We start from the raw sequence: 14,354 nt of genomic DNA, 5'->3' as shown, positions 1-14,354 counted from the left end.
CTTCTGTGCCCTGTGCTGTGTCCTCATACCCCTCACATGCGCTGGGTGAAGAAAACCTGGTGATTCTCTGTGTGTATGTGACTACCACCGTGGAAGATGAAGGGTATTTCTGGCAGAGGACACTGAGAGAACACGAACAAAAGCAAAATGTGACTGTTTTGCTTCATCCCTAAGTGCAAATCTGCTCAGGTACTCTGGGTTCTTGGTTCTTTCCCCCAGGAGAGAGGGCTGAGAGCTGCTCCCTCCTTTCGTGTTCTCCACTCTGAACCTGCCCTTGGACCGCCACTGCACCGCGTGATTTGTGCTTCTAGACAGGTTACACCTTGGGAATTGTTCTGCGAGTCACATCAATAAACAATGAAAGAAAAAAAATTACCTGTATGATTGAAGCTTAATAGTCAGCATTCTTTAACATTACATATTGTTTTTTTAAACTTTTTATAGGGCTTTTTTAGAAGAACAATTCGTTTAAAACTCGTCTATGATAAATGTGATCGCAACTGCAAAATTCAGAAAAAAAACCGTAATAAGTGCCAGTACTGTCGTTTTCAAAAGTGCCTTTCAGTTGGAATGTCACATAATGGTAGGTAAGAGTGCCCTTAATTTGTTTGTTCCCACCCAGAGCCTGCTGCTGGAAGCAGGCACTTGGATAATGTTTTTACTCATACGCGTGGATTGAACCTCAGATTTTTTACGGGACAGATTGCGGCAGGGGACACCAGTTTCCCTGGTGGGTTCATGTGGTTGGTACAGAGCTGCCAAATGTGCCACTACGAGCTTTACACAGTTGTGCTGGATGTCAGTTTGTCCATATGAATGTTCATTTATTTGCTTTCTTCACCCAGAACTTTGGCACCAGTACTCCAATTGAAACAAATTTCAGTACTGGAAGAATTCTGATCAAGGGCTTTGTAGAGGAGTAGGAGGAGAACAACTAGCTCATTGTGAGAGGGAATGACGTAGGATAGAAATCTGTAGGAAAGCAGACTTCATTATTTTTCAGGTTACAGTGCAAAAGCTCTTGGGCAGATGGTTCAGAAAGTGGGGAGGGGGTGGGAGGGTGAAGGTCTGTGCTGGCTGTGGCACAAGAATCCAGTAGGTTGTTTGATAAATAGAATGGTAAAAATTCAGAGCATTTAGATACCCAGTTTAAAAGTTATATTGTTGTTTGTGTTAGTGATTCAAGATAAGGGTGGTAAGCCTGTGGCTTACAGGCCAGTTTCAACCCACGAGGCAGGACGCAGCTTGTTGAGCAACATGGGTGAAGAGGGAGAGGCTAAGCCATGAGAAAGCACATTTTGTTGGCCCGATGACTGTAGTTTGCTTTTCCTACATAGGTCAGGTATTGCCAGGGCTGAACTTGGGGGCAGGTGCAATTTGGAAATGAGTGAAAATGCTGGGCTAGGTGAGAAGCTGTGGGTTAGGAGACAAACTTCCTAAGGAAACTATGCAGTCCGGATAGCTGGGGTGGGAACATGGCTGGGGAAGCTGCTTATGACATTGTAGTCAGGAGTCCCAGCAGGAGGCATCAGGAGAGTTGACTTTCTGGTTCTGCTCCCTTGTGGTGAGTCCTGACTGAGGCTGAGGTCCATTGGGAGGTGGTTGATAGTCTCTGCAAGACTGGTGATAACCATCCTGAAGCAGCAGACTCGGGGAGAGCGTGCCAGCCAGGGGAGTGACATCTCAGGGGCAGGAGCTGAGCAGGGAGCAGTGCCAGTTGGCAGGCATTGACATCCATTTGAAGCTGTTTCACTCTACTAAGACACTGGCAATATTTCTCAAGACAAAAGCTAGAACTAAATTTACAGCCACGACCTTAAAACTGTACGTTTGGGTTTAGAGCAGGTGTTCTTCCACTCTTCATTAGATTGCTGTGATGACCCACCCCTAAGGGGAAGGAAGCACCTAAGCCAGATTCCAAACAGGCCTTCCATGTTGGACTTCCACTGAAGTCCACAGCTGTATGTCAGATCATGTCTAGAGTCACCTCCTTCATGAGAAGATGCCCTAGGCACGTGTAAGGCCTAGTGCTGCCCGTGCCCTGAATGGCTCAGTCCAAGCAGCGAGGTCCCAGCCTGGGTGCTGAAATGCAGAACGAGTCACTGGCTGTATGAGCCATCTCAAACCCTTGCACGCCTCCCAAGGGTAAGGCCCTTTCTAAAGTGGAGCTGGTTTGGTTTGAAACTGAAACCCAAGGTGGACATACCTGGTTTATAGCTAAATGGCAAGAGCACTTGCCCAAGAACCAGGAGATGTCCGTACCCAGGCGTGTTCAGAGCCAGCAGCAGGTCTGGGCCGGGCTCTGCTGCAGCTCTCCAGCTGGTGTGTGTGCTCCCTGCCAGCTCCTGCCAGGAGTTCACTCAGCTGGTTACAATTCCCAGCGTGGACTTTGAGTTTCACGCTGGGAGCTGTAGAACACAATAAGGAGAAAACAAAATAAGAGTACCTAGGTCATGTAGGAGGGAAAAGGCATGTGTTCTACCTCACTGCAGATACCAGTTTGTGTGCTGAAACATCTCATTTCCTAATACACTAACCTACTGTATTAGTCACCACTAACTGTGTTGGAAAGGAGGAGATTTCTTCACCTCCACCTCAGTTTTTCTAGACAGGAAGTCTCACTACTCTAATCAGCAATGGTAAAAGCCTTTAATTTCTTTATAACTGAAGTTTGTTTTACATTTGTATCTTCCCATCAGCAATACGTTTTGGAAGAATGCCAAGGTCTGAGAAGGCCAAGCTGAAAGCAGAAATTCTAACAGGTGAAAATTACGTAGAAGATTCAGAAATGGCAGATCTTAAATCACTTGCCAAAAGAATTCATGATGCTTACCTGAAAAACTTCAATATGAACAAGGTTAAAGCCAGAATCATCCTTGCAGGGAAAACCAATAACAATCCGGTAAGTACTTTTTCTGTTACTTTAGGATAAAGCTGGCAAGTACAAAAGGTGATCATAATAATTTGTTAAACTCTTTAGCAAATCTTTTTGAAAATAAATATCATGCTCCTACAGGCATGAAATATTCAAAAAGAATATCTGTACTAATATGGTTGTTTTTAACCCCTAAAAGAATAGTAAGAAGCTTTAGGAAAGTCAGAGATTGAGTTGTAAGTGGAAACTCATAATATTAAATTGTAACAGACACACAAGGGAATGAAAATTAATTCTTAATCAAAAAATAAAGTGACATCTGAATGTCAATAGCTCTTGATAGGGGAGAAATGGCTCAAAATTAATTTCCTATTATGACAGTGGGAAAAAAAATTATAATGTTTTTCTGTCACAAATGCCAGAATAAATACTATTATCTTGTAGGCTGTACAGGAGCTCTGCATGACTTTTATTGTAATCAGAACAATATTAATAGCTGAAGGGGAAAGAAGATGAGTTTATGATTTTTTTGTTTCCAGTGCTGGCCATTTCCTCCCCCAGCCCTCCTGCTCTTTACTGTACGGTTACTTTGAGAGGCAGGAGTGAGGCTGTGAAGACACATATGCTGTAGAAGTTATTTTTCTTTCAGGATAATATAGGCAAGGTCTGCCTAATGCTGTCCACCTGCTTTTTGTTTTGTAGCAGAGGAAAGTGTATAATCGTTGTAAGGACTGGCTTGTTTCACTTTTTGCATATTTATTTAAGTTCGGTTGTGGGTTTTGTTACTTATATGTAGAAGATAAGTATCTTATTTTACCAACAACTTCAGTTTCAGTAAAAACTTGCAGGGAAGAGGTTTTTGTATGCCATAATGAAAACCATGTAAGTGTGGGGATGAGTGTTACAAAAATTGCAAGCAAGCTGTCTTCTACATTATGGAATTTGGCATATTGCAGTCTAGTCTAGCCAAGCTTACAGCTTTCTGCATTAAAAGAGAGACACATGAATTATCTCAGGCTTTTTCATTGGATTAAAGAGATGTATAAAATTAAGCACAGGCTTAAACATTTTAGGGGGTAGAAGCTGCCATAAGGCTACAGCAAATACCACCTTTAACACCTCAGTGAGTGGGTTTCTGCAGAAAGTCCCTTTCCTGCTTGTCCCCAGCTGTCAGAACCATAAGGCACAAGGTGTGTCACACATGCAGGGCTGGGTCCCAGAGCACTGCAGCCCAGTCCTTGTGTTTGCATGTGTGTGGTCACAGCCACACGCCGGAGCAGCCCGTGGTGCCTCACGTGTCAGGGGAATGTACACGGAACAATTAGGGAGAAATCAGACCTAGTGTTAAGCTTCCAAATTTTTCAATGTGCAGGGAAAAGGAGAAGGTTTTTAACCTATTTCATCATCTCTTGAGAAAACGAACGTTTTAATTTTCTTTCGAATTTTTAGCAGAAAAACAAATTTTGAAAGAAGGGGTTTGTTGCTTGTAATTAGCAACCCACCTGTTTTGAAGCTGTACATTAACAGCTGATTTCAGTGAATCCTAATTTATGGCACAGCTGCAATTAATTTCAGAATGAACAAGCGTTTCTCGTGATACTAAGGTGTAATTTTTTTAAATTTAGCTCCTAAGTCCTTGGCCATACCTTTTTTCTGCATAGTGAAATGATGATAAATTCCAAAAACTGTGTGTAAGGTAGTGTACATCTTTGAAAGGATTTAGAGATGTGCTGGGTTTCTTGCTTTGTCACTTTGCACTCATATCCACCTGCCCAGAGAAAGTTCTGCTCTGTGCTAGTGAGAGATGGAATATGTAGTTGGGTTAAGCATTTCAAAAGTGGACAACCATAGGAAACTCACCTGTTTGACAGTTTGCTGAGTGAAATAAATAAATCCCATGAGTTTCTAACAGACCACCAAGTGCTTCTCGTGGTGTTTAATCTGAGATGAGCAGAACAGCAAAGGAAAGGTGCTTGGTGTGTATGGAACTAGATTTCTGTTCAAGGTCAGTTGCCATGACTCTACTAGGCTGGGAAGCTTTGAGGTTTGTTGTTTTTCTTTAGTGGATTGCCCTTTGTTTGGATTATTGCTCTGCAGATCTGTATCAAAATATTTTTGAGTTCTGCTTATTCTGAAGAAAGGCTGAATGCTGCTTTTGATAGGATGTTTTGAGAGAGTGGCTTGTCAGTTTGTAATGCACATACCTCTCTAAACAAAGGGGGCTATGGAAAAGACCAAATTTTGTGTTGTCTGACATTCTGGTGGGATTCTGTGTTTAGAGATGATGCAGCACCAGCTGCAGTTAGAAAGGTGGGACAGCTGGGACATGGTTTCTGAAAATCTGCTGGCGAAACACAGGAGTAATGCAGGGTTCCCATTCCGGTCCTCTATTGAAATGACTGTCTGTATTCCCCCTAGGATACCTCAGGAGAGCATCACGATGTGCATCAGGTGTAGTTAGTTTAGGAATCGATAGGAGTGTAGACAGAGCAGCCTGGGCTTCTGGAGAAGGTAATACAAGTCTTTTGTGAACCTTCTGGGACTTGCTCTGAGATGGGTATATGCATACTAAGCCCAGGACTGCTGGATCTTCACTATAACTGTTAGATCAAACTAAATTAAAGACAGGCCATACACTTTGCAGTGTTGTTTGCAGAGCAGACTTGTTAGGTATTGCAGTTTGTAGTTCTGTCATGCAGTGTTTCTCTTGATGCAGAAATAGGAAAGATTAGCACGTAAATCAAAGTTCATCAAAATTCCTACTCTTTAGGAAGCCAATGATTAATAGCCTTTATTTAATAACTACATTAGTGTTTTTTTTTTTTGCTCTGTAGCCATTTGTTATCCATGATATGGATACCTTATGTATGGCAGAGAAGACCCTGGTGGCAAAATTGGTAGCCAATGGGATTCAGAACAAGGAAGCAGAAGTTCGAATCTTCCACTGCTGCCAGTGCACTTCTGTAGAGACCGTCACCGAACTCACTGAGTTTGCCAAATCCATCCCTGGCTTCTCCAGCCTGGACTTGAACGATCAAGTGACGCTATTAAAATACGGGGTTTATGAGGCCATATTTGCCATGTTGGCCTCTGTGATGAACAAGGACGGGATGCTGGTGGCCTATGGGAATGGTTTTATAACCCGGGAGTTCCTGAAAAGCCTGAGAAAGCCATTCTGTGATATAATGGAGCCAAAATTTGATTTTGCAATGAAATTCAATGCACTGGATTTGGATGACAGCGATATATCCCTTTTTGTTGCTGCCATCATTTGCTGTGGAGGTAAGCATTACATATTTGTTCTCTAAGGCAGTACATCTTACAGTTTCCCTCACATGAATAATTAATTTTAATGGAAAAGCTTCTACCCTTCTTGAAGATTCACTTCTACCTCTAACTGTACTTTCATGAGTCATTATAAAATTATGACATGTATTCTTTTACTTGTTTTGAGAACAGATCGTCCCGGTCTCGTAAATGTAGGACACATTGAAAAAATGCAGGAGAGCATTGTGCACGTACTGAAACTTCACTTGCAGACCAACCATCCTGATGACACCTTCCTCTTCCCAAAACTTCTCCAGAAAATGGCTGACCTCCGACAGCTTGTCACAGAGCACGCTCAGCTCGTTCAGATAATCAAGAAGACTGAATCTGATGCACATTTACACCCTTTACTACAGGAAATCTACAGGGATATGTATTAAGGATTTTTAGTATTTTTTTCACAATATTTAAAGACACAGAAATACAGATGGGAGCAAAACTACTTGCACAGTCACGTGCTGTTCACTCAGCCCAGAGCAGGAAAAATCTAAGACTGGGGAACTGGAGTGTTACACTTCTTTTGGTTTGGGATCTTTTGCCTTCTTTTGAAAGAGTTCTGCAAAAAAGTTCTGGTCAGAGTGCTCAATGAAGTGTCTTACAATGGTTCTTTTATTTGGAAATTTGAAGATTGGTAAGGAATACATATTTGTGTAATAAATCAGAATATTAAGTAACAGAAATGAACAAAATTTTATTTCCTCTTGGCTTAGTCATTTTAGAATTAATATAACAAATTCAGCCATCTCCCTCCAGGTGTATGCACAATCAGAAAGACGATGCACTTTTGCCTAATGGTAATTACTGAAACCAGCTAACAGTTTTTCCTAGTCTAGGTGTACCAAATGGCTGGATATTACTGTCCATACACTTCTTAAAGATTGGAAAGACCTTTGATCCACTGCTGCTTTAATTCCATTAGATGATGCACAGCTTCACATAGTGTTACCTTGGCATACCTTAGGACTAGCATGTTTAAAAGATGGTTCTTTTATGAAATGAAACAAAATCCAAATAGTTATCTAAAATACTGCAGAGCTGCTCCAACGGGTGTTTCTTTGAAGAGTAAACGTGATAAAGTGATGGAACTCTTTTTTTCGGAAGTGTTTTAAGGAAATGTGGAAATGTCCCTGAGGTGAAATGTATCATATACCCTGTATATTTTGGAGAACTTGTTACAGCTCAAGATGCAGTTTTGAATTAGAAATACTCTTTTGAATTAGCAAGAGTTTTGGAGAGATTGAAAAATCTGATCCTAGCCCAGAAAAAAAAGAATTTTACCCTCACAGCATTCTGCTGCAGTGATTCCTGCTGACTGTGAAGGAATGATTAGACAGAAAAAGCACCTTCTCATACATACATACAAGTGTATTATAGTTGTTTGGACCTGTTTGCTTTTCTGATGAATACACTGCTTCATTTTTTCCAATTATCCACCTGGATATATTACTTTCTATTCCTTCTTAGGCCTTGTTGATAGAAGTATTCGCTCCGTTGTTTTGTCCTCGGGGATAAGGTGACAATATTACCAAGAACAGTGTCTGTAGGTGTCGGACTGTGTAATAATAGGAAAGACAGCACAGTTGAGAGTAAGTCTATCGTGTTCCTAAGATAAACTCTGATTTTTACAATTGCACCTTACTCCTGATACAAAATAAGCCATAAGGAAATGTCCTCGTTTCTTTAAGGGCTCTTTCCTCAGACAGTACTGCCCAGAAGTGACAGCTGCGTGCAAGGCACTGCTATTTCTGTTCCTTTTTGTTTCTTTAATATGGTAACTGCACATTATTATTTCCTAATTTTACTTTCTGTTTCATAGCACCAAGGTCTCAGGAGTCAACCTGAGCATTTTCACTACAGCTGAGCTTTCAGTGGCACAGGAGGACGCTTTGTATTTGTTTAATTGTACACATTTGGAGACACCAGAGTCTTCCCTGCAAGAACTGAGTGAGACTGATGAAGTGAGAACATCCCAGTGTGATCCTTATCTCAGTGGCAATGCTTGTTTCTGTCCAGGCCTATGGACACTGGATAAATTACAGGTTTAAAGGCAACTTGGGGTTTATCTGGGAGAGGGTCATGAGCAGAGGCTTTAGTGTCAGGTATATTTAGTGTAAAATACTGAAGCATAGGCCTCAAATTCTGTGACCATCTAGGGCAGGATAGGAAGAGTAAATGCATGTGCACAAAACTTCCTCCCCTTGGCTGTTGCCAACCAGCAGCAGGAAGAACAGGCCCCAGACACTCCATCGAGAGGCCGTTGGCCTTGCCAGGAACCCGTGGATGGGAAAAGGGCTGCCTTTTGTGTCTCAGAGCAGCAGGCAGAGTGCCCTCAGACACACAGACAGGATTTCAGCTAAGCTGCTGCTTCATCCTCCCAGTCAGCCTCGTGGCACTGAGGAGCTATGGGCTCTAGGCCTACAGCATCCTGCGTGGAAAGAATTGATACACAATATTGCTACTGCAAAAAATTGTCAAAATATCAGCCCTTCTGGGCTGGCATACTGAAACTCTAGCAGCCAGCTGTTAAGTTTATCTTCTAAAAAAAAAAAGGGTAACTTGAGTTTTTTTTCCCACAAAGCTTTGATTTTTGCAAAGGGCAGATTTCAAAGTTGTGTTCCATAGTCTGGGTGTACTGAAGGTCCTCAGGAAAACCAGACGCAGTCAGTGTGGCCAACAACTATTCTTTCTGCTCTTGTTCTCAAAGGTGGCTAAAACACTTTAGTGAAACACTTGAAAAATGTGGAAAATTTAATCATTTAAATATTTAATAATAATAAAACCTAATAATTTAAGAATACTTAAATTCTCAGCAAAGCTATAAAGAATTGAAAACAGAATAACTCAGTTCAAGACTTAACATTTAGCTATCTTAGCAGCTGCTTGTTACAGGGTCCTATTATCAGCATTAGAAAAGCACATAATTTTTTTGTTATTTGAAAACCAGCAAGCAATGTTTGACTAGTTCCTTGGACACTGAAGTTTTATTTCTGTTTTAAATTAAATTGCAGACCTTTTTTGAGGAAAAAAAAAGAGAAAGAACACATCTCTGAATTACAGAAATATGAACGAGATGTTAACACAGCCTAAAATTCTGGGTGGGTTCTACTGCCCACACTGCTGCCCTGTGCACATTCCCACAGTCACTTTAAAGAGTGACACAGGGCACACGATTCCCTTCCTGAGCATTAAGGGGCAAAAGAAGTTCTTCATTTCTACATAACGCTTTTAAAGAATTGCATTTGCTCCTTCAGGAGGTGTCTGCAGCAGGCTTTGGCCAAGCAGATTTTAACATTACTCAATTTGTGTCCTTTTTTCTAAAGTTCGGAATCTGAACTAGTCTGAGATCTATTTCTGATCTATTACTTCAGCATTTGCCCTGTGTACAGATCATCTAGTATTTTAAAATACCCCTTCTATGGAGGGAAATAAAGTAATCAGATTTTAGGATTTAAAATGTATTAAAGAATTACTGTCTTGTAAGGTACAGTTTGGATCAGATTCTTACCAACATAACTTGTTTTACTGTCATAGCACAGAAGAGCTCGGGTTAGCAACCAGGCACCACAAACAGCTTAAGCCAAGAGACAGCAGATGGATAGAGAAATATCCTGGGAGACAATGGTATGACATAAGTTTTCAGCAAACCTACAGTTTATTAATTTTTGAGGGTTGTTTGGGGGGTTATTTATTTATTTATTGGGGTGCCCTATGTACTTTGACAGAGGGGAAGGAAAAAAAGGAAGGTTTTGTGCCAAGTATTAGGGAAATCTGATGTTTGTTCTTCTCTCCTTCTGAAATATTTTCTTTAAAGGTACTTTTTAAAAAATCAGTTACTTTGTACCATTTTAAACTTCAAATCCCACTTTTGTTTTAAGCACAAATTGGCACATCGTAGGAAAGTTTCCACTTACAGAAACTGCATCTTTTGTAGCATTTAAAGAAACCACATTTCGCATTTAATTGCCATTTCCATGTGCCTTTGAGCTTTGGTTCAGAGCTGAAGTGTTGCCAGAGAGCAGAGTTTTGCATTGTTTCTGTCCTGCACAGATTTCGGAAATCCCAGCGGCTGCACTAAGCCCGTTCTCATGAGAGAGCTGGCACAGGGCTGCACATCAAAGAGCTTATAATAAGCATCTAAACATTTGTTTGTTTATTCAAACTGCTGAAACTTGGGGAGATTTATTCATCACGAGAGCTGGGGCACATATGATTGAATTTGGATTTCCTCTTCCTTTCTGCTGGGGAGCCTGGACAGACTCGGGCACCACCTCAGGCAGAGCCCCTGAGGAGGATCCTGCCGTGGCTGCAGAGGAACAGTTCCAGCTCTGTTCCTCCTGAAAGGCTCCCCGGGACTGAGCTGAAAATCTGCAACTGCACTTCACAAATGCATTTGCAGCTGCTGTGATACTGTTCAAGCACAAGGTCTTACAAGTAATGGTCCTTCCCAGAAACCCCTCGTCCCTTAGGAAGTGTTGGATCCGGTGGAGTGTGGTATCTGGTGCTAGCTTATATCTCAAGTGCTTTCCTGATAATCGGTTGCATATAATTTTTGTATCTGGGTTTATTCAGCTTTATTACCCTTGTTTTACCAGAGATTTAAATTATATGTGGGTTTGATCTCAGATTATTGACATTGTTATGTGTTGTGGGATTTTTTTAATTTAATGTAATACCATTTCGTCATGTTTCAGTTTGTAAAATACAAGAATATAATTGCAAGGTATAAACTTTGACTAAATTAATTATGGAGGTGCTTAAAGAAAAATTTGTAAATTATTTAATTTAAATATTTGTTACATACTTTATCTTGTGAACCCTTTTGTACAGTGAGGAAACTTTTACTTCTATGGGCTAAGGATGAAGAGGCTGAAGTCAAATTGCTATTTATTCCTGTCTGGTCTTTATTGCTGTATCGTTTGTGAAGAAACATCACAAATTCTGCAAGTTACCAGTGTTTGGTGTTGACAGTTGTAACAAAAATTTAAAATATATTTTCACATAGAACATAGACTTCCTTTTATTTGATTTTAATAAAAGCAAGTCTAGTTGAGGAGGAGCTGTAATCCCAAAATCAAGGTTTTTAACTTGAGTTCACCAATACAAAAGTTAGTTTGTAGAACTGAATTAATCTTTGCTTTGCAGCCTGGTGGCTCGTTTTCCTTTGAAGTCTGAAAAGAGCTAAAAAAAAGCTGCACTCAGTTGGTGTGCCAGTGCTGGTGTTTTCTGAGGAACTGACTCGTGGCTCACTGGCAGTGACAGCGTGTGCTCAGGATTATTCCCTGCCCCCTGCCCTGACGGCGAGCTGCAGCTTTGGTAGATGCATTTTCAAACCTGTGATTTGGCAGTGCAAAACACAATGCTGAAATGCCACTATTGGCTTTCCTTATAGGAGTGTTCCTGTAGGATTTTAAATAGAACTGAATTCGGAGTCTGCTCGTGGGGATTCTGTGTCTTGTGATGCAGGTGTGCTAGTCTGTGCCTACAGCATGCTGCTGAGGAAATGAGATACAGGGACAAAGGTACCTTTCAAAGGTATCTACCTTTTATCTTGCTGTAATCCCAACACAGCAGTTACCACAAGCACAATCTGTTACAAGTGCTCTAGCAATCGTTTGTACTTCCTGCCTTTTATTTGTAACAGAAAATTTGATTTCCTCAAATTGCTGCAACTTGACATTCACCTGATCAGTGTCACCATAGAGGTGTGTTGTCTCCTGAGGCATTTGTGTCCCGTCTGTCAAAGCTCTACTGGATTCCCAGTGCTCACCTCCCTCAGTCTGGCTGGCAGCAGGAACACCGTGTGAGAGGTACTGATGGAGCCACTGCTTTACACTGGGACACAGACCCGCTGTAACAGCCCACCTGAAGGAGGGTGTCTCCTCCTTTCTTTTCTCCAGTGCACTTACAGAGGTTTTTTAATCTATTTTCTGCTTCTGAAACTGGGGTGGTTTTTTTTCCTTGAGCTCCTTCACCAATTGTGTCAGTCAATCTTGTCAGATTCCATTGCGAGGGTGTTTCAATACAGAATTCCTATTGCAAGGACCTCAGTTCCAGATGAGCTGCCTCTGCCAGGGGATAGGCAGCATGCATGAAAGAGACTACTCTGATTACAGGCTGGACCTTAAGTAAGGACTGCAAGATCAAGCAAAAGGCACTTGAAGTTGTTTTTCAGTATTTTGGTATATTTCTCAGGTTGGATATGCAGGTACCATAATCCCTATCATGGTAAGGACACCAGCCTTATGCTCAGTGCAGGGAGTTTCATGGCATTCTTTACACTTGAAAGAAAAAGGATTGGCAGGGTGGAGAATCCTGACCCATGGACATACTGGCAGCACACGAGCAGCGTGTTGCCGCCGTGTTGCCGCCGTGTTGCTGTCATGTTGCTGTCTGTCGTGTTGCCGCCGTGTTGCCGCCGTGTTGCTGCTGTGTTGCTGCTGTGTTGCTGCTGTGTTGCTGCTGTGTTGCTGCTGTGTTGCTGCTGTGTTGCTGCTGTGTTGCTGCTGTGTTGCTGTCGTGTTGCTGTTGTGTTGCTGTCGTGCCACCTGGAGTGCGGTGTCCTCAGCCCGCCTGGGATGTGCTGCAGAGCTGGGCAGGGCTCCACACCCCGGGGTGACTCACCCACACACCACACAGTGCTGTCCCCACACAGCACGTCCCCACGGGACACAGTGCCTTGGCCCCCAGGAGAGGAGCACCATCCGTGGCTTCGGTTGCCTCTGTGGTGATAACCAATCTAATCAGCGTTCCAGCAGGATGTGTTTGCACAAGAACTCCCCCTCTGCAGCTGGACAAAGTCTGGCTTAGGAGCTTCTGGGGTGAGCTGCATCCTGTGTGGCTCCTGCTGTTTCCTACTTGCTCAGAATCTTCTTTAGGAATGCAACACCACAGCTTAATTATGTCATGATGTTAAGGCCCCCTCGCACATCTTAACTGGTCTGTTAGCTGGTATGACACAGAAAAAGCACAGTGTTGTAATGCTGCCAAACCCTAATCACTAAGCTAATGAGTGTTTTATTAAATCAAAATAGTAATATTAAAGAGGAAAAAAAACCACCAACCAGCTCACTGTTTCCAGTCACCTGTTTTTAGAGGTTTGGATACATTTAATTGCAGTAAACACAGAACTTAGAAAGAGCAGACATTTCTTGCATGGAGTAGTCAAAGCTAATTCTCATGGAATGCTTGTTTCCCAGCAAAAACCACTAATTCAAGCCAAGTTCCCAAGTTTCTCTCTGTCAGAACAATGCAAATGACACTTCCAAGGACAAATGAAAGCTCTGGTCTCACAGGGATTTTTAGGAAAGAAAATGTATCTTGCACTTGTGAATGTAAAAGTTACATTTAGCTAAATACAATGACACTTCTCAAACCTTACCAGCCTACTGATCTAGGATAAAAACTTGAACTAAACATTTTTTTTCTTTTTTACATTCTGATTTTTTTTGTCTTCTTTAAAAATAAGAGGTTGAATTCACAGTGTTTGTATAGAGCCTGGTAGGAACCTATGTGCTTTAAAAAAAGTAATCCTTTCAGACTGAATGTAAACAACCTTAATTTGAAATACGGTTTTGCCTTAATGGTTGTAAGAAAAATAAAGTATTTTTAAAAGTGAATTTAATGTTCTGTGCTAATCTTTTATTTCCAGGAAAGGAACCCACTGCAGAAAGGTATCTGAAATGTTGACTTCTAACATGGATCTTTTTTTCCCACAATTAGAGACATATATATTTTTTATGTCTTAAAGCACTTGGAGCTTAAAAAGGCTCCATTTTTAAAAGGAGCAAATAGGTCCATTATTGCTCCTCTAGTCACTGCAAGAAATTCCAGTCCTTAACAGAGGACACCAAAATACTAAGTCCACAAAAAAGAAAGGACACTCAAATGTCCTAAAAACTAAAAATAACATTGAAATAATGATGACTTCTTTTAACAGAGACATGTTCATTCTACTAAAATGATCAGGTTTAGATGTTGTCCTATGACAAATTATATGCATGGATGAGTTGAAAAAAAAAGAGATGCTAACCAATGCAGTAACAGGTTCTGAACCAATGACCAACAAAAACTTGAGTAAAAAAGGTGATTTTGTGATTAGGGAGCTTTCTAAATATATCCTTAGGGTGTGTGACTGGTTTTACGTAAAAGCCAC

At 41.4% G+C, this 14,354-nt stretch overlaps 1 protein-coding gene across 3 annotated transcripts in view; it reads left to right on the top strand.

Annotated features, from left to right (window-relative positions):
* The window catches only part of PPARA (peroxisome proliferator activated receptor alpha), a 34,473-nt gene extending 20,657 nt beyond the window's left edge, over window positions 1-13,816 (top strand). For all 3 annotated transcript variants that reach the window (XM_051772557.1, XM_051772555.1, XM_051772554.1), the window contains 4 exons: window positions 445-583; window positions 2,700-2,902; window positions 5,710-6,157; window positions 6,335-13,816. In XM_051772557.1, the coding sequence (XP_051628517.1) occupies window positions 445-583; window positions 2,700-2,902; window positions 5,710-6,157; window positions 6,335-6,582 (1,038 nt within the window). In that variant the 3' untranslated portion in view covers window positions 6,583-13,816. The remainder of the gene's footprint in view (window positions 1-444; window positions 584-2,699; window positions 2,903-5,709; window positions 6,158-6,334) is intronic.
* The last annotated feature ends 538 nt before the right edge of the window (window positions 13,817-14,354 follow it).

Source organism: Manacus candei, unplaced genomic scaffold (assembly GCF_025592945.1).
Source record: "Manacus candei isolate 608988 ecotype Guabito, Panama unplaced genomic scaffold, ASM2559294v1 h1tg000153l, whole genome shotgun sequence".
NCBI classification, from domain to species: Eukaryota; Metazoa; Chordata; class Aves; order Passeriformes; family Pipridae; genus Manacus; species Manacus candei.
Note: the sequence above shows the minus strand (reverse complement) of the source record. Positions and strands in the feature narration are given on the sequence as shown.